This window comes from Monopterus albus, unplaced genomic scaffold (assembly GCF_001952655.1).
Source record: "Monopterus albus unplaced genomic scaffold, M_albus_1.0 scaffold319.1, whole genome shotgun sequence".
NCBI classification, from domain to species: Eukaryota; Metazoa; Chordata; class Actinopteri; order Synbranchiformes; family Synbranchidae; genus Monopterus; species Monopterus albus.
In genome coordinates, this window is record NW_018128199.1 from 467,633 (window position 1) to 484,925 (window position 17,293).

A 17,293-nucleotide genomic window follows, 5' to 3' on the forward strand; every position below is an offset into this window, starting at 1 on the left:
TCACAATGCACTAAATCTCATCCAGAACATTGAGTTAAATTACCAGGGATCCCCAGACTCACCTCATAATGTTAATCTAGTCCAATCAGGCCTCTAGATCAACTTCCCTCACCTATAGTTAAGTGCCCATACTGACTCAACAGTTTCTGTACCACTATGCTGACCAATGTTCACGTTACTGTGGCTTCATGACCCTATAGTGCTCTTATATCTGAAGCAGAAATAGCGGGACATAAAGCCCTAATGACCATATTTTACCGATCAATAAGATTTTTGTTGCATCTAACTCCGCTCCATCCTGCAGCCTGTGGAGTAAAGCGGGAGCTGAAAATTCTAACCAGGCGAGAATGCTGGCGTCAGGATTTCACTTCATCCCTGACAGGCTTAATGAAGCACACAAAGAGGGGACGGGGACATTCATTGGCTGACAGGCAGGGTGGCCGCAAGCAGTGCACAGAGAGAGAGGGCTGCTGATGAAACAAGAGAGACTGCAGAGGGGCTATGGAGGTCTGACAAGTCCAGCATGATCCACACCCCTGCCATGTCTGTTTCTGCACAATATTCCTCTATAGGATATAAAACACACAAAGCCTTCGTCAACCTGCATTACAAACCATGCCTCCCACAAGTTCTCATATCAAAACCAACATTTAAATAAGACAATTTGGTTCAATTCGACTGAGAATCAATTCAAAATGATTCAACTGAATAAAAAGAATAAATGACATTGGGGCTCTTGCTCCAGTGCACTGTGTCAAACCACTGAGTCCTGTCCGTTACCCATTGAGCTGCAAACAAAACCTAGCACATCATTAAGCTGGTTCTGATTATCAGGACATTATCTGGCTAACAGAAAAGGAGCAGAAGAGATTTTTTTTAAAAAGCTCTGCTTTTTTTCCCCCCCATCAACATCATTGTGAAAATGTATTTTAATGTTTGTGAATTGGTTTAGAATCATAGAAAATATGAATTGGGATTCTTATGTGAATTAATTCTCCTTCTTAACTGATGAGGAGTAAAATGACTAAAGTGTCTTATATTATACGTTTCAGTAATACTAATTCCATCAACACAACAACAGGGTAATGTCATACTGACCACTCTGCTGCACTGAGTTTCTTTTATTAACAGAAATATGGTTTTTAATCACCTGTATATTTCTGTTAGAGATGAGAAACTGCTGGCAAGATTGCATGACTGTTGTGGTATTCCTGGAATTAGTGAAAACAAATTCAAACAGGATCAGATCATCTACAACACAGGACATTAGAAATAAATGCCTGTATCTAATATAGGCCTGTTTCAAACAAAGACCTTGTTCTCTTTGCAGATGAGAATAAAGGCCCTGCCCTTTATGCATTTACATACATACAGTACATAACATTTCTGTATGAATATTTTGTATTTGTACGAGTTATCTGCCAGAGGTATGGTGTGTACCTGGGAGATGTGGTTGATAGAGGACTCCATGCGTCGTAGTTGTGAGGCTTGGATGTCCAGCAGCTGCAGCACATTGTTAGCTAAGGCATTGATCTGGTAGGCCACGCTGGCCAGAGACTGGGTGGTGTAGGCCTTGGTCTCCTCCAGCGCCTTCTTCTTGTCTTGAGCCTGGCAGCGAGAAGGAGGAAGGACGGAGAGAGAGGTGTTATTCTTCTATCAGTTGATTGAGTAGAAAGGAAACAGGGAACAGTATTTGATAGGACCATTCATTCTCAGATCTGAAGGGCAGTGAACACAAGTTTGTGATTCTCAGAGGAAACGACTCTGTGGAAACTGGAGAACAATAACTTCTGAATAACTTATATGATCAACACAGAACAGGTGCACGGTGGGAGGTGACCCGCGGAGCAGGGTCCTAACACTCTAACCAGCTGTGCACACTGCACACCATCTGTTTCTGCAGGCTTTTAAATAGCAGTGAGACTGAACAGACATATTTATAGTTTGACACAAAGTGGGGACAATCAAGCCACACAGTGAACCAATACAATGTCTTCTATTTCAACTGACAGTTCAGTATAAATTATCATCATAATTTCCGTTTCAATCAGTTCCTCATTTAGTGTATTGTATGACTGTATGCCTCTGCCAGCCAATCAAGTTGCAGTTTACATGCATGTCTCTCCAGACACATATCCTATACAGTGAAGACTCTGAAGGAATGCAAGTGTATTTACTGGTAAAATGGAAGTGGACATTTGTGCCAGTTATCTGAAGACATTTCCTCTAGGTACTCCTGAGATATCACGTTCACAAGAATGGGATGGACACAAGGTTACACTGACCGTGAACTCTGACCACAGAAAATCAGTGCATCCTTGAGTTCAAGTGGTCTTTATACCAAATATGAAGAAATTCCCTCAAAACATTCCTGAGATATCACATTCACGAAAGTGGGCACATAATGGGAACATAATGCCTCGGGCTACGGCACAAATGCAGGAGGCTTCGTTTTACCAAAAGCCAAACAACCCAAAGTTGGTGCATTTTCGTAAAAGTAAATATTAAGGCTATCAAAGTTAAGAGTCCCTATTCTCAGACCTATACTCCTGCCTTTCCTCTTCTCTCTCTGTCTATGAATCCTTCTACCTCCTCTCCTTCTTTGACCAACAGTAGTCCAATTTCCGCCAGCACCCTGTAGGTCAACAGCACTGGTGGCGGTCGTTGTTAAACCGGGCCTCGACCAATCCGGTATGGAATTCGCACTGATGATTCGCATGTTTAAATTTGGCATGTTTTTACCCCGGATGTCCTTCCTGACACAACCCTCTGTATTTATCTGGGCTTGGGACCGGCAGAGAAGTCACTGGCTTGCAACCCCTGTGGCTAGATTAAAAGGGAGTCAATGCTCCCATGTTAAAATGCCCAACTTTACAGCAGAAATAAACATGTTTACAGCCTGGTGCAAAAAACGTTTTTGCTCTCTTTAGCTAAATTCCCCTTCCATGACAACTATACAGGGGTGAATTTATTTTTTTTTAATAACTCGCCCGTTTAAATTATACTGAGACTAAAAATTATGCATTAATTAAAGCATGGCTGCTTTGAGTGAAAGGCAGGAGGGTGCTGCCATAGGTGGCTGGCCGCTAGCTGTCTAGCCAGCTCCACTCACGCTCCACCTCTTTGGCCAGTTTGGGATTAGACCTAGCAGGTGGAGTGAAGTGCAACCAATATGGACATGGCAAGACTTCAGCTTCAAAAACGGCTCTTCAGAAAACCAATGGCTGATGTCAGAGGGTTTGTCCAGCTTTTATATACAGTCAATGGTTCAGACTACTGGATAACATACAGTAAGTAGTAAGGTCACATTTTGTTATTCTCATGAGTCATTAGCGCACCAGAATTTGAAGAGATGCCTAATTTCTTTTCAACCACTAGAGGGTCTAGTGACACTCAAAACAAACTGACAACATAAGGTGCTCCTAACTGCTCTTTGTCCCTCCCATCACATCCTGTTTCCTAAACTACGGATGCCTGGTTGCAACCAACTGTACATAATGCAGCCTCCTGTCCAAAGCCAGCTTTAGCTGACTAGTAAATTTATCGGTCCAGTAGAACGCCCTGGTTACTGCTATTGTGACACAAAGCACTAATGTTACACAAAGTTCAAATTACTCCCAAATTAAAATCATATTAATTCAATAAAAAGGTAAAATAATGACCACACAGGGTCCCTAATGTTATCAAAACAAACACAGTAGCTTTAGATGCTAACACATCCAGAAGAAAGAGCATTTTGTCTGAATCAAATTCGAGTCCTTTGGGTACTTTTACCATTTTACCTCAAAAAGCTAAACTGATGTCAACCCTGGTTTTTGCTCTTTCTTTGTCCCACTCTCTCGGTGCAAAAGCAGCCTCCTTAGTCTGGCAGCCACTGTTCTGGAGTTTTAGCGAGGGGGTGTTAGCGGGTATTTAAAGACAGGTTAAAACTTCCAACATAGTCAAACTAGTCAGAAAATATTCAGCAGAGAAAACCCCTGGCAATAATAGCCTACATCTCCCTAATACACAAATACACACTGTTCATTATGGATCTCTGCCTCTCTTACTCATGCTCTCCTGCTTTGACTTATTATGTTTCATATTAAGCTTACAAAAGCCTTTTTGTGAGCACTCCACTTGGAATTCCTTTTTTGTTAAGCACCAGACTCAACCTTAACAAAGCACAAAAATGAAGCAATTTCTGAGTGTCATATTATACAGAACATCACGTCCAATACTAGAAGATCGTGTACCTCATGAGTCATGAAAGAAACAGCCATTAGTCAGAGGGGGAATTCGGTGGGGTCAGCATCAGGGAAATATTAAGTAGAGTAATGAGCTTCCACCTAACACCTTAATCTTCACACATCTTATAGAGAAGAAAAGCAGTTATATGATTTTTTTTAGCATCACAAATTGTGTTTTGTACAATTTCGTCTCCACAGAAGTATGTAGACCTATATTACCTAAAGACATCCACAAATTATTGACTGACTAAAACAAGTTTCAACAACATGGAGCAAAAAGCTCAATTTAAAACTGTATTAAGAATATTTTTATCATCTTCCTTGTCCAGGGCTACTGAACACAATCTAAGTTATAGTGGAACGCAATAATAAGAGCCTCCTTACTCTTTATTCCTTTTTACCAAATGTGTTTACATACATGCAGGACTCTAAGTCATGTTTTTAAATGTCCCTCAAGAAATTATTACCCAGGAGAAACCACATACATGCATTTTCATACTTCAGGCATATAATAAATACAATATTACAGTACAAAGTGTCACTACAGAATATGGCTCTGAAACTCAACAGTAAATGTGGCGATAATCATGTATACAATTTTCATTACTAGATTAAGAAACCTTATGTTCACATTAGTCACATTATGTAATTCATTCACTACATTGTGTATTGGGATACAGATGGAGGTAATATGGTGCCAACATATTGTGGCAAATAGAATGGACACTGTGTTAAAAACAATGGCCAAAAACCACCCAGCAAAATGTTTCTCAATAAACGTTTTATCATTATTCACTTCAAATAATTGTTTTCTCCATTTTGCTTATTTCCTTCCTTGCTTCGTGCAGTTTGGTACGACAACATTTCCATGACACATCAGCAGTTTTTTTCTTGCTCAACTGGTCTGTGAAGGACTAATCAGTCACATATAAAAATCAGTCCTGAGCATGTTGGTTTTCAGTTTGCATTTCTTCACATGTGGTTTTCATTTCCTTTAGCGGCGAGTTGTTAATATGACCTTCAAAGTCTAAGTCAAATTCCACACCACTGATTTGAGAACATCATCATCAATCAGCAGAAAGATCCCATTTTCCAGTTTTAGCCAAATTGTATACACATTTATTATCAAAACCTCATAAATCTCTGCCTACTAGTAGCCCACAAGGATCAAGCCATCAACCTGATGTCCCTAACATCATTTGAAGTCCACACACTAATCCAAACTACTTACATTTAAAACCCCACCAAGTTAATATGTAAGTCAGCCACCTGTTCTGCAGACTACAGCAATGCAATTTAACCTCCAACCCACTGATGCCAAAATCTGATAGCTTTACCACCACAAGCATAACATTGTCTCGCAAACTGCTAATGTCAACTAATTTGGCCACTAAGGCAGACGCACCTCTGAGAACTTACATTAAATTTGACCTTTGAGCAAAACATTAAGAAATGAATACACATTTTTCATGATTACAAAAATCATGTTCAAAATGTGTTTGTTTCTAGGCCACGTTTAACAGTATTTTGAAGGAGAAGAAATTATACTGGCAACAATGAGGCTTCTATTAAAGAAAGTTCATTCCAAAAACATTTATAAAAATGGTCATTTTAACTACTGATAATACATTTCTTGACACTGATTTAAAACTCAGTCAGTATGTGTAATAGCAATGGGACAATATGTCAACGTTCAGTATACTTCAATACAAAAACATCACAGTATGCAACATGTACTGTATATCATGTTGTCCCCACACACCAGCGACTTCATATTTTTTGTAAATAAGACGACCTAGCTGAACATATGTCAGTATATCTGCTTGTTATTTATATAATCAAACCAGTCATCAAGCCAAAGTACAACTATTCTGCACCTAGTCATACATTGTCACTGAATTTTTAAACTGCATCCTGAATGTATTGAATTGTACACATCATATTGAGTGGTATGGAGAAAAAGTCACATTGTCCCATCACTAATATGCAACAAACAAGCAGTCACACATATGACTAACCTGAACCATGCATTTGATTACAAGCAAATAATCCATGGCCATGTTTTCAGCGCTGTAGTAGACACATCATGTCTGCATCACGGCCAGCTGGAAACACACACCTAGTCTTACATGACTTGTGTTTTCCCCTAAGTCTTTACACATACATACGATGTCCACTTAGCAACCTAACATGTGAGAGAGATACTGTAGAAACATGTGTTAATGGCTAATTGTTACGTAGGGTGCCTTTACTAAATATGCACCAGTTTTAGTCACTTTACAGTGACTAAGCATTGGCAGTAGATTATTAATTCGTTTGCTGGTAAAATAGCATAGCTAAAAAAAAAAAAATTACTCTTGTGCTAGCTTTTAAATTTCCACAAGTAAAATGAAAATTAGGCTAAGTGTGTGCATAGCCCGTTTGTTTTAAATCGCATTAAAATGATCATTAATGGCAATATTTACATTAAAAAATAGGTCTGGGGATAACGTTCAATCACAGGTGCCTATGAAACATAGAGTCAGTGACAAACCACTGGGTCATAACAACGACACACCCTCTATAAGCCCCGAGCTGTGATTAGCACGTCAAGAATCGCCTTTAAAGGTGAACCCTGACTCGGTTCACCGGGCCGACCAGCCGAAATCAGAAACCAACGAAACACAGACGCAGCATCGAGCCGTGGCTGAAGCATTATGCTGGGGGAAAAGGCCAGTCCGTGCAGCTAGCGGTTTGAGGATTCCCGTCGTTACGAGCAGCATTTCCTGCCCTTGTGGTTTCACTCACTTCTACTACAGCACCGCAGACACGACGGAGATAACCGATAAACGGATCAAATTTAGCACCCGATAGCCGCTCTTACCTGGACATAATTGTTTTCGCAGTATTCCGCAACCCGGGACAGATTCTGGTAGCTTTCCACAAGTGCTCTTTTACCGGCAGGGATCTCCTCCTCTAATAGCATTTGTAGCTCTGCCATCTTACATCCCTTTGCATTTCTCTCCCGTCTTTTTCAGTGAGGCGAGGCGGTGATGCTGTGGTGTGTTACTGAGAAAGGGGCTCCCCCGCCTGGCATTGTAGAGCCACTGGCTTTCGACTCACAACGAGCCGTGACGAGTCGCAGCTACGTCATCAACGACGAGCGCTGATTAGCTGAGCGGCCGAGGGAGAAGCGAAGCGGACCAATCACAGTTAACTGATGGCCTACACTAAAGGATTCTTATTATTAATCCATAACAATATCATCATCATTATTATTGTTGTTGTAGGCTAAATGATACATATGCGGGGAATCATTTACCTATCACATAACGCAACGTAGCCCATTTAAATATTCTAAAATAGAAATATAGTTGAAATATGTCAGCTCACAAATCAGACATCATCATAAGAAAGGTAAAAACAAGCAAATAATAGAAATAATGATACATTTTACAAAACAACATAAACAATGACTCAACAATAGATGCAGCCTTTTGGTGGCTATAGCCTAAACCTTGATAACAGTGGTAACAGAAAGGTGCTAGCCCACATAGGCCTGGGTAAATATATAGCCCATATCAAATATATCAAATAGATCAAATAAATCATTTTCAAAATGGAAAAAATACAGTCTAACAATAACAGCGGTTTACTAAAAATAACATCAAAACACTACGTTACCCATAACCGCCCACGACTTAAATCACTGTTGAAGAGGGTTTGTGGGATTTGAAGGAGTAGGAGTAGTCTCGACCATGAATCCGAAGGCTTTATACAATAAAAACTACATTTCCCAGATATATTACATCACCGAACGTGAGTCGAGATTTCTGCTGTATAGCCCATCGCAGACATACACCGGATTAATGAAATAATTATTTCACTGGCGAATATGAATTTAATGGTGAGTTTATAATCAATCAGCTACAGAGGGAAACATTTCAGCTTCAAACATTTATTAAATACAACAATTTTATCCCAAATCTTCCAGATTAGCCTAAAGGGGAAATAATCAGCCTACGTAGTTAAAACATAGGCTACCTGCTACAGTGGTGACTAAAATGTCTTCAAGTGTTCCTAACTGGACACTTTCTAAATGTCCTTGAGTTTTCTGATTATTTCATATTCTTGTTTCAGGATGTGAGGACTCTTTCATGACATCCTCTCTGCACTCGGCATGGCGCAGGACGGGGACAAACACGGCCTGGAGGAGAAATTTGCTGCTGCAGTTAAAGTGATGCAGAGTTTACCAGAAGAAGGTGATTATTCTGTTTCACTCTGTCTTATAACAAATGAAAGGCAATGTATTTTCTTGTATTTTCTGTAGAGTTGTGTGCTATCCAGTGTGAAGTCTGTGCTTGTTGGTGCATAAACACTCCAGGTAACTGGCCTATATGCAGATCATTTAAGCTGTGCCCCTCTTGGCTGACCCCTATTGATAAAGCAGCCATAGGGATAAGAGTTGATTTGCTGAATCAGTCATTTCATCTAATTACAATTCCTATAACTCATGTTAGTAGGCCCGTGTCTTTTAATGATATAATCTGCTCTTTTCATTCCTCAGGTCCTTTCCAGCCATCTGATAACATGAAGCTTATGTTCTATAGTTACTATAAGCAGGCCACCTCAGGGCCCTGCAACATCTCCAGACCATCTGGCTTCTGGGACACTTGTGGAAAAGCTAAATGGTACGTTGTCTTAATGTACATGTAATTGTTGTGTTCCACAGCTAATGGCAACACAGGAGACCGACAGCTGGTGGATTTGCATGTTTTGTGCCAAGTTACATATACGCTGTGATGTATCTATTGCATATAAAAGGATCACTTCTATCAGATCCTCACACACTGTCCATCCAGAGCCTAGATCAAAGTATTTGCCTGCTATACAAATACATTATTCAATTTTAATAATACTGAAATGTTACTGCACACTAGAGCAGATAATATGTAATACTGAAGTAATAGAAAATAATCGAGTTTGCTAACATTTCTTCATTTTTAATTCCTCTGTAACTGCACATTTGCAGTTGTTCAATGTTCATTTTCTTGTGAGTGTTCATGGGGTGTAAATATGACTTTGTATCCTCAGGGATGCCTGGAGATCTTTAGGAAATATGACAAAGGAGGATGCCATGAAGAATTACATTGAGAACATTCAACTGGTAAGTCAGTTCAGGGAAAACTAAAAGCTGAATGGTAGCAGCAACCAGAGCAATAAGCGCTTAATAAACCGAAATTTATGGGATTTATCTGATCGGCTTCTGATTTCTAATTCTAACAATAATAAAAGCCTGCTGATGGCCGAGTCTCAGAAGACACAAAAGGAAATACAAATTATTTGAATATGACCCAGTTTATCTATCAGACTTAAATTTTTTATAAAATAATTAATTTACATGATGATGTGATGTATGTGTTGTCAGATTCTGGAGGCAATCCCAATCTCAGATGAAGTGTCGGACCTGGTGCAGAAGCTTGGTGACTTCTACACAGAAGTAGACGGAGGAGGTGAAGAAGCTGAAGTAGACGGAGGAGGTGAAGAAGCTGAAGAAAATGAGGCAGACAGGAGACCCTTCACCAGGCCTTTTGCAAGCCATGCAGGTAAGGTTCACGATCAGAGACGTAATTCCACACATGAGGCCACGTCAAAGGAGAAATGAATTCAAGGAGACCACTGCTGCTCAAGTGGGATGGACAGCTTTAATTTTCATTTCTCAGTCACAGACATTTTCTTTTCTGAACACTGAGCTTATCTTAAATGTCTTTTTATCACTAGATAAACTGGCCAAACCATTTAAGAAACTGACAATGGAAGGCAAGTCTTCGCTGTTTGTAGTGTTTGTAGTGGCTATAGAGTTGATGGGTCCCACAGTGTCTAAGCTTAATGTAACTAGTAAGTTGCTTTCATTGCTGCTTTATTTGGCTCATTGTCTTTGGCTCGCACTGCAGTCGCTGCTAGATGGATGAAATTATCTTGTGTATATGTTGTAGTTAGTCAAAGTGTTAGTTGTTGGTTTCCATTTGCTCTTTGTGGTGTAAAAACTGTCCTGTGAACCGACTGTTTGTATGCCTGTGTGTAGATTTATATTGTTCAAAATATCATTTGATGAGGAGTTAATCAAGAGTGTTTCATTCACTGTTCAGGCTTTGGGGATCTGTGGGATGATATACAAAACCTTCAAGAAAAAGTCAGTGATCATGTCAGTAGTGAGGAGGCGGAGGGAAGCAAAGAAAATAGTGAAACTGGGAGGAAAGAGGAAAGTAGGGATTGGAAGAGAAGTGAGGAAGAGGATAAAGAAGATAATACAGAAGATGAAGACAAGGAGGAGGAAGAAAAAGGTATTGTGAGCAGTTGTAGCTATGTGATTGTCCTGTGAAGGTGTGTGTGTTGTGTTTTAGAGGTTACATGCCAAGTGAACAGAGTCATTTTATTCTTCTTAAAATCAACAAATCCCATAAAAATAAGTTTATTTAGAATCAATCCTATGTAAACTCTCCACTAGCGCACCAAATGTGTATCAAGCCACAGATGAAAGTTGTCGGTAAGAAATATACAATTTACTCTTGTGTAACATTTGTTAAAATAATACAGTGCACAGCTGTTGTAAGAAGTTGCCTTTTGAAACATGACACTGTTGCAACCTAAAACACACCCCTAATGAGGCTTGTGTTTTTATGTGGCACAGATTGATCAGATTAGTCATTTGCTGTATACACACTCTCACGTTTATGCATTATCCTGTATGTGTATGCACTGTTTTACCTTAATTTTCCTCAATTTTTGACTATTTTTAGTTTGAAAGGTGACTAACTGTTTGTGTGTTTCTGTTGTGTAATTGCCCAGAGGCCTGAGGCATATTAGACAAGTTAATAAAGACCAGCCAGTACACATTTGATTTCAGAAACAAAATTTCACTTGCATCTTATAGTTCATTTTAAGGGTGCCAGAAATATGAAATATATCCATTTAAAGTCATTGATGTGATGTCTTTTCCCTTTCATATAAATAAGATGAGCATTGTCAAGATAAAGACACAAGACATTAGCATTAAATACATCTAGGGTGAGACACAGGATACAACACAAAAACTGTTTTGTGATGCCTAGTCATACTTGATTTCTCTCTTTGTGTTGTCTCAGACTGGAGTCCTGACCCAAGGCTGCTGAAGGTGGAGGACAAGTGGTGGACGTCAGGCACCAGAGGATCCAGCAGCAGCATGGAGCTCAGCATGTCTTCCTTCACCAACGGGACACACAGCTCCCTCAACAGCGAGGTGGAAGAGGAAGAACTGGCCTGTTCCATAGAGCCCACTGTGCAATGTAACCTGCACATGCACTTTAATGGACACCTAAGTGGTAGGATTACACAATAAGTACAAGATTTAATCATACATATTATATGGTTCTATATTATTTTTGTCTTTGATACATATACTGTAAGGATAAGTACATATGAGACATTTGCCTGCAGCCAGTGCTGCTGCTGAGGGGGTTTGTCTTTTCAGTAATTAATAACAATTATAGCGATTTTATTATACATTCTCAAATTTTACTTTATTCAACTTTTGTGCCATATCCTCATCATCATCTGTCAGTGTCTTTAAATGATAACTAGTCCCAGTTGTGTTTTATCCTGGTTAAATCATGTGCAGGATGTGATATAGAACATAACCAGAGTAATCATATGCCTGCTTAAGCCTCACTTTATCCAGGGTACTGTTCCTGTGTGCAGGAGGACCTGTAATGTCTCCACAATACAGACAGCTTCTGTCATTTTTGTACTGAGGAGCAGATGTTATGAATATGTCTTTCACTTAGCTTGTGGCTGTCCCAACCAGTTTTTAAGATCCAGTATTTATTTTTAATTCTATATAAAACCTTTATTATACAACTTACAGTGTGTACTTTAGGCCTGTAACAAAATGATTATGTTAGGTATGTTTTACAGCTAAAATCTCCATGTTTAGAGGATATATAACAAACATCTGGATATAAAGCTGATCAGCTACCTCGCATCAAAATGCCTGGACATCAATGACATCACTTTAATTTCACAGCGTATCATCTTTTTGTTAAACCTACTGATTCACTGACTACATGACTCAATTTGTGGACACCTGCACAGGTACAGTATACTGTATATGTAAGCCTAATATTCATACCTTAATTGCTGTGCGTGTCACATTATGATGTTCATGGGACATGTGTACGCTGGTTAGTCGTATGTGATTTTTAAATTAACCCTGCCTGCAGCAAAACTAAAACAATAAAATAAGCAGTAAAAAGAAAAAGAGAAATTAATGTTAAACTGTGTAGAACATATAAGTATAGTATAAGTCAAACTATCTACTGTCCAGTTCTTAAATGAATAGTTTGACATTTTGGGACATACGTATGCTTAGCTTTGCATCAGTACTGTTACCTGGGGTAAACATATAGTCTGGCTGTGTTCAGAGGTTAAAAAAAACAATCTGCCTCTAGCACCTCTCTCCACAGAAGAGAGCCAGGCACACAGTTTCCCAGTTTCCAGTCTTTATGCTAAGCTAAAGTAAATGTTTCCTGGTTCCAGCTTTGAACAGACAGACGTGTTGTTCAAAATACAGTAAGAGGTGTCTCTATATTTTTGTCCTCCCCTGCTACAAACATGAGAGGGTCAGAATATTAGGATCACCTCTGGATATAATGTAGTCCAGTACAACACCACCTTTAGCTATGGCCTCAATAATAAACATATAATTGAATGTACACATTTATGACAATTTCATCAAAAACTGAACATTTTGAGCTTCATAAACACAGATATAAGGGGGAAGTGTTGCATTGAAGTGCATACAACTGTACAGGTGTACCTAATAAAGGGGCGCTGGCGAGTGTATAAGCTGCGTATAGACATACACTGGCTGTTAAACATTGCACTTTAAATTTAATGTGTATTCTGCAGATAGATAATGAAGAACTGTGTGGGTCTGTGCTTCACACCTTTCAGATCATAGTGATGCTGCTCAAGAGAAAAACCACCGATCCACAGACTCGGATAATGAGGAGTTCTGTGACTCAATGGAGCATCTCGCCATGGAAGAGGTGTGGTAACCATTCTCTAAGTTTGTATTCATATCAGGCATGAAAATCATTAGAATGTTTTTCATTACCTCACAATGTTCTGCCCTATTAGTGGCTATACAGTTGTTTTTTCTCCTATAAGCCGGTATCTACATCAGGCGTTCAGTCATGTGAATCAGGAACTGCCTCATTGAAGCAAAAGGATCTTAGGTTTGTGAGCAGCACTGCCATGAATGGAGGAGAGGATCAAGTGGGAGAAGGGATTAGTACAAGCCAAAGCAACAGCTCCTTGTCTAGAAGAGGGAGAGGTAAAACACTGTATCACTAATGTACCTTTTGTCTAAGCTGTGCTCTTAGTTCACTGTCCTAAGTGTTTAAAGGAATCAAAGAAATTGTGTGCTATAGCTTTAATCCGTCACATTCGGGCTCCTGCTTCAGGTCTTCCATCACCAAGGGCTAGCTGCAGGTCTCAGCTGTGTTCCCGTGGAGATGCTAGCCACAGTTATGAGTCAAAGAAGAGACATCCTGTCACTGCGTGCAGGGGAAACCTCAATGAGCAAATAGCTACAGCTTTGCTGAAGCTGCAGTGTGACATGGCCAATGTGCTGCACAGGCTGCACACCCTGGAGGCGCTCACCGTGTCACAGGTCAGAGAACGGTGTTAGCCACATTCTGTGTAGGCTGTTGTCATTTTTTTGTCATCACACAAGAGGTAGATTTTTTTTTCCCCCATATTTTGAACATGCAAAATAAAATCACTTTTACATTGCACTTATTTTTCTTTCAGGCACATGTGTACTAAAATGTGACGCTGTTGATGACATTCACCATGACAGCTTATTATGTATTTACTGATGGATTTTTGTATTTTCAGTCAAGATCATCTTCACCAAGGCAGGAGGACTCCCTATCTACAGCACGAAAGGTCCTTATCAAAATATTCTTCAAAGGTTTTTAGATTGTTTTTTTTTTTTTTATTTAAATGGTTTTTGTTTACATTATGTAATTTTATGATTATAATATAATCAGGAAACCAATAGCTTTTTTTTAATGCAAGTTCTCTGTTTCTATAGTTCCTCAGACCATCCTGGTGGCCATTTGACTTCGCCCCACTCACAGTGGTGTTGACTGCACTCTGGCCATTGATTGCCCATTTGCTTGTCCAGCTTTATTTACAGCGGAAGAGAAAGTGAGCAAAACGCTGATTAAAAATGCCCAGGTCTCATTAATTACTCTTTTTTTATTTTATAGCCACAAACTAAAGCTTTTCACTTTTTCTACTCACAGGAAAATCCCCTGAATTGTTTAACAGAACAAAGAACATGAACCTAGGAGGAAATCACTGCACCTTTGTTGCTTTGTGGCTTCTGTAAGTCATCAACACAGTCTAAGGTGCCAGTAGAAATGGAAAGGCTACCTTAGATAAATCAATAGTCAGAAAGATCATTCAAAGGGAGCTGGCATAGTCTAGCATTTTAACTTCGGGGAAGCTTTTTAATTGTCTAAGAAAGGGAGGATTTATTTATAATAAATGCAGGCACATTTTTTACAGTTAGTGATTTTATTTATGATGAATTTTATATTAGACAACATGTTATTTAGATTTCATAGTCTATGTTGTTTTCATTATTATTTTTCAGACAATGCTCTTTACAGGTAACTAAGAACAGTCACCTTTTATATTTTTTGTCTGAAATATGGAACTATTTCAGTGGCATTTCTAATTAGATCAAATAGACATTTAAGGTGAAAACATGGTTTTTAATGTGCAAACTGTATATTCATAGCAATATTATTGATAAAAATTTTGCAGAATGAGTGTGATTTAGAATACAGACAATCCATATATATCAATATATAATCATTCTTGCTTCTTGTCATCTGTACAGCGAAAAAGAACGTTCAGATTAGGGACGCTTACAGTACTTTCAGATACACAATTGTAAAACATCAGTTTGTGAAGCCCATTTTATCATGCAATAAATACAGTCTTTGAACATACACTTTTATTGCAGTGGATCTTTTGTTTTGATGCCCAACTCAAAATTAACAACTGGCCGCGAGTCCTTATGAAAAGGGACGTGGATTGTCTGCTAAATAAATCACCGCTGCTGTTTTTGTGTGTATGTCATTTTTATTCCTACTTGAGAACAAAAACTAACAAACTAACAGAAAACAAAATTACTTCAGATAAAATAGACACTGTCTCTGCAGTGTTTAGGGACAGTGTCCCATTCATCACATTTTAGAATGGTATAAATAAGCAAAATAATTTTACAGGTTACCAGACACAATGGCATTTACTGGCATTTTGTTCATTGCAAACGTGGTGAAAATGGTGTTGTTTTCAGCGTTTGGACAAGTTATTTCCCTCACAAGTTACTGAAATGGTAAGGAGCAATAACTTATTCAAGTACTGTACAATACCACTTAGATGTATCTGTGCTTTACTCAATTTTTTTTTTTTACTTCATCTTCACTACATTTTAATGGCAAATAATGCACGTTTTACTGCATTAGGCCTACATGTATTTGATAACTAATCAGTTACTTTTCAGAATAAGCTCAATAACAAAATTTAATCAGACTTTATTGATCCTCAGTGGGAGATTCACAAGCTCATCACATAATAAACAAATGTGATATAGGCTACACAGTTATGCAATCTATTAATATGATATACAGTACATTATTGTGAAGTGCGCTACATCGTGAGTACTTTAACTTTTGCTACTTTCACCTAGCCCACATAACATGTTGCATGACTTGTAACACTTTTACACTGTGGTGTAGCTACTTTTACTCTAATGTGAGGATTTCTTGCACCACTTCTAAGGAGCGACTTCTCTGTTGTGTGTATCCTACAAACTTAAAAAGAATTCAAGAAACCTGAAGATTTAATCCACAGCGGCAGTGAGGGTTTTAGCAAGATAAACGGAACTTTAGACAGGTCAGAAAAGGGAGAATCGGTTTTGACATGGATACAAATTTTTGTCATCACCATAGAAGAAGTCATATCCGGTTTATTTTCAGCTGTCAGACGGAAGTTCACATTCGGAGTTTGTGAATCTACTACAGAAAGTTAACGTGAAAAACGGACCTTTAACTCTCAGGGACACAAGTGAGATCTGAAATGTTTTCTTTGTCTGCGACCGTCCAGCCACAGGTAAGTTAGGAAAGTAAGAAATACAAGGCTAAGATAACCTTCGCGTTGACGCGTTCCTTGTTAAACTTGCTAGCAAGCTATGTTAACCTTGCTAACAAGCTATGTTAACCTTAGCCTGTGCTCTTGTAAGACAGACTTCATTCAGCCTTTCGCTTTGGTTTAATAATTTGAAATAAATGCGCGTTTACGTCAGTGAACTCCGCGTTTAACCGTCATTTAGGTTAAATTTGGATGATGCGGGCATCCGGGGAAAGTTTTGGCTAGCAACGTTGGTGTCTCCTTATCTGCCACATTTTCAACTGCGTCAGCCAGCGACTTGTTTGACTTCTGATTATGTGCTGTTAGGTATTTTTAGTCAGATAGATATTGGATAGATACATTATGTATTAGAAATGTTTAGTGGAGATAGGATGTCTAGTTAGACTGTTAAATGCTTAGGCATGCTTATGAGTTTCTACAGGGTACATCTGGTCAAGGATAACTAGAGAGAAGAGTTGATGACTGTCAGCAGACAGGATGTTTAATATTATTATTATGATGTGTATAACTGTAGCCTTAGCCATAATATGTTCTTATGTTTAATATCACGACATGTACTAGAGGTCGTGAGAATGTTTTTAGTTACACACCACTTAATCAACAGACACACACACACACATTGATTTGCTTCATGTTTTGACTAATGTTATCGCCAGCTGCAAGGCTGGTAACAGAGACGTATAAGATGGTAATAAGAACCTTACCATTGCTAACTCTGAGAGACGAGACAGACCAAGTAACTTCAAAACAGTGCTTATTTATTCAAAGTATCGCAGGTAAAATTAACATTACTCGCTCAGGTATCTTCCTCCTCC

The 17,293-nt window shown here is 38.9% G+C and overlaps 3 protein-coding genes across 4 annotated transcripts in view; 2 read left to right on the forward strand and 1 right to left on the reverse strand.

The window, feature by feature from the left end:
- The window catches only part of LOC109974040 (abl interactor 1-like), a 23,206-nt gene extending 15,905 nt beyond the window's left edge, over positions 1 to 7,301 (reverse strand). The window contains exons 1-2 of one of the 2 annotated variants that reach the window (XM_020624025.1): positions 7,093 to 7,301; positions 1,441 to 1,608 (exon numbers count right to left, since the gene is read on the reverse strand). In XM_020624025.1, the coding sequence (XP_020479681.1) occupies positions 1,441 to 1,608; positions 7,093 to 7,209 (285 nt within the window). In that variant the 5' untranslated portion in view covers positions 7,210 to 7,301. The remainder of the gene's footprint in view (positions 1 to 1,440; positions 1,609 to 7,092) is intronic. The other variant, XM_020624027.1, reaches the window with a different exon arrangement.
- Positions 7,302 to 7,347: 46 nt separating this feature from the next.
- Positions 7,348 to 15,351, forward strand: LOC109974062 (acyl-CoA-binding domain-containing protein 5A-like). Its single transcript, XM_020624069.1, has 14 exons — positions 7,348 to 7,420; positions 8,349 to 8,470; positions 8,776 to 8,899; positions 9,303 to 9,375; positions 9,637 to 9,814; positions 9,990 to 10,028; positions 10,358 to 10,552; positions 11,354 to 11,569; positions 13,200 to 13,294; positions 13,416 to 13,581; positions 13,712 to 13,920; positions 14,148 to 14,198; positions 14,347 to 14,462; positions 14,561 to 15,351. Exons 2-14 carry the CDS (start codon positions 8,389 to 8,391, stop codon positions 14,571 to 14,573), a joined length of 1,557 nt encoding a protein of 518 aa, XP_020479725.1. The 5' UTR covers positions 7,348 to 7,420; positions 8,349 to 8,388; the 3' UTR covers positions 14,574 to 15,351.
- Positions 15,352 to 16,242: 891 nt separating this feature from the next.
- The window catches only part of LOC109974081 (ATP-dependent zinc metalloprotease YME1L1-like), a 10,920-nt gene continuing 9,869 nt past the window's right edge, over positions 16,243 to 17,293 (forward strand). Inside the window, exon 1 of the mRNA XM_020624089.1 lies at positions 16,243 to 16,439. Within this exon, the coding sequence (XP_020479745.1) occupies positions 16,407 to 16,439 (33 nt within the window). The 5' untranslated portion in view covers positions 16,243 to 16,406. The remainder of the gene's footprint in view (positions 16,440 to 17,293) is intronic.

Bases quoted from the DNA above. Each gene is read 5' to 3' on its own strand.
- LOC109974062 (XM_020624069.1), top strand. From the start codon at position 8,389: ATGGCGCAGGACGGGGACAAACACGGCCTGGAGGAGAAATTTGCTGCT. The intron at 9,815-9,989 runs GTAAGGTTCACG...TTTTATCACTAG, and splicing joins GCCTTTTGCAAGCCATGCAG to ATAAACTGGCCAAACCATTT. The intron at 10,029-10,357 runs GCAAGTCTTCGC...TTCACTGTTCAG, and splicing joins TAAGAAACTGACAATGGAAG to GCTTTGGGGATCTGTGGGAT.